The sequence below is a fragment of the Phalaenopsis equestris genome, unplaced genomic scaffold, assembly GCF_001263595.1.
Source record: "Phalaenopsis equestris unplaced genomic scaffold, ASM126359v1 Scaffold000137, whole genome shotgun sequence".
In the NCBI taxonomy this organism is placed as follows: Eukaryota; Viridiplantae; Streptophyta; class Magnoliopsida; order Asparagales; family Orchidaceae; genus Phalaenopsis; species Phalaenopsis equestris.
Genome location: NW_018164579.1, coordinates 1065359 through 1067095, shown reverse-complemented (window position 1 = coordinate 1067095; position 1737 = coordinate 1065359). Strand labels below are relative to the sequence as shown.

Below are 1737 nucleotides of genomic sequence, written 5' to 3'. Positions count from 1 at the left end.
GGTACTCTCGATTTCGACTATTTGAATCCCTAGAGGAAGAAAAAAAGATAAATCCTTCTTTTCTGAGAGTTGGAGATTCCTCCATCACAATTCCCAAGGATTTTTGCTGCCCAATTTCTCTGGATCTTATGAGAGACCCTGTGATTACCTCCTCCGGCCAGACTTATGATCGTGCCTCCATCACGCAATGGATTGACGAAGGCCACTGCACTTGCCCTAACTCAGGCCAAATGCTCGCTCACACTCATCTTATGCCAAATCGAGCTTTCAGAAACCTAATCGCTCAGTGGTGCGTAGCTCACGGAATCCCCTATGATCCCCCCGATGGCTACGACGCATCTGCTGAAATTGCTTCTACTGCTTCATCCTCCTTCGCCGCCTCCTTCGCCAACCGAAAAACAGCTGAGATTTTGTTGGGAAATCTTACGATTGGTTCTGAATCAGAGAAGACAGTTGCAGCTCTCGAGATACGCTTGTTGGCCAAAACAGGGAAGGAGAACCGAGCTTGCATTGCAGAGTTGGGTGCCATTCCCTTACTTGAGAAGCTTCTCAACTCACCAAATCCCAGCACACAGGAAAACTCAGTGACCGCCATACTCAACCTCTCCATACTCGAAAACAATAAGATGAGAATCATGGAACTGAACGACTGTCTTACTTCGATCGTCTCAGTTTTGGTCAACGGATTGACTACTGAAGCAAGAGAGAACGCTGCTGCTACTCTCTTCAGCCTTTCCGCTGTTCATGCCTACAAAAAGAGAATCGCTGATGAGTGTGGCGCCATTGAAGCCTTGGCACTGTTGCTGAAGGAAGGAACGCCAAGAGGGAAGAAGGATGCTGTGACTGCTCTCTTCAATCTCTCCACACATCCCGATTGCTCCTCAAGAATGGTGGAATCTGGAGCAGTATCAGCACTGGTAGAAGCTCTGATGACCGAAGGAGTCGCAGAGGAGGCTGCAGGAGCCATTGCTCTGCTAGTCAGGCAACAAACTGTGGCAGACATAGTTGGGAAGGACGACGCCACAGCCTCCAGCCTTGTCAATTTGATCAGGAGGGGCAGTGCGAAGGGGAAGGAGAACGCAGTTGCAGCTTTGCATGAGCTTTGCAGGAATGGTGGGATTGCTTTGACACAGAAAGTGGCACGGACTCCGGCATTGGGTGGTCTCATACAGACCATATTGTTCACTGGTACAAGGCGGGCGAGGAGGAAGGCGGCCTCGCTTGTCAAGTTGTGCCAGAGAAGCGAGATAGCGGCGGCGACGGCGGTGCAGTTTGGCGGTGGATGGGAGTACACTGCGAGAAACAGCTCCATGAGAAGGAATTCGAGCTTTGTTACAGGTGATGTATCAGTTTCAGTTTCACTGGGAATATCGGTGCCTGTTCTGTAGATTGTATGGGAGAGAGCTGAGGGGTGGATTCTTTCATTCATGCTTGGGTGAAGGTAAATTGTATGACAGGGGCTCCATACCTGTAAATCTCATTTGCTGTAATTATACTCTTTTGAAAGATTACCTGCTTGATAATACAATATTGATCTTCTTGTGTCATTTTAGCTTTGAATAATTCACATTATGGAAATTTACGTAGATACCACATAATTCGTATGTATTTACATATCTAATGCTTAAGTTTGATGTTTACATTTATCAAGCTTTGGTGTTATAAAGCTATTGCATGAAAAGCTGTATTTTACTTAAAAAATATAGTGTGTTGGATGTGTATATACATAAGAATTGT

General features: G+C 46.4%; 1 protein-coding gene across 1 annotated transcript; it reads left to right on the top strand.

Annotated features, from left to right (window-relative positions):
* Positions 1-11: 11 nt before the first annotated feature.
* On the top strand, positions 12-1536 carry LOC110021661 (U-box domain-containing protein 17-like; the record flags this gene model as incomplete). The annotated part of the gene is made up of 1 exon (XM_020720245.1): positions 12-1536. A coding segment is annotated over one exon (1377 nt), but the record flags the coding sequence as incomplete, so codon positions are not given.
* Positions 1537-1737: the final 201 nt, after the last annotated feature.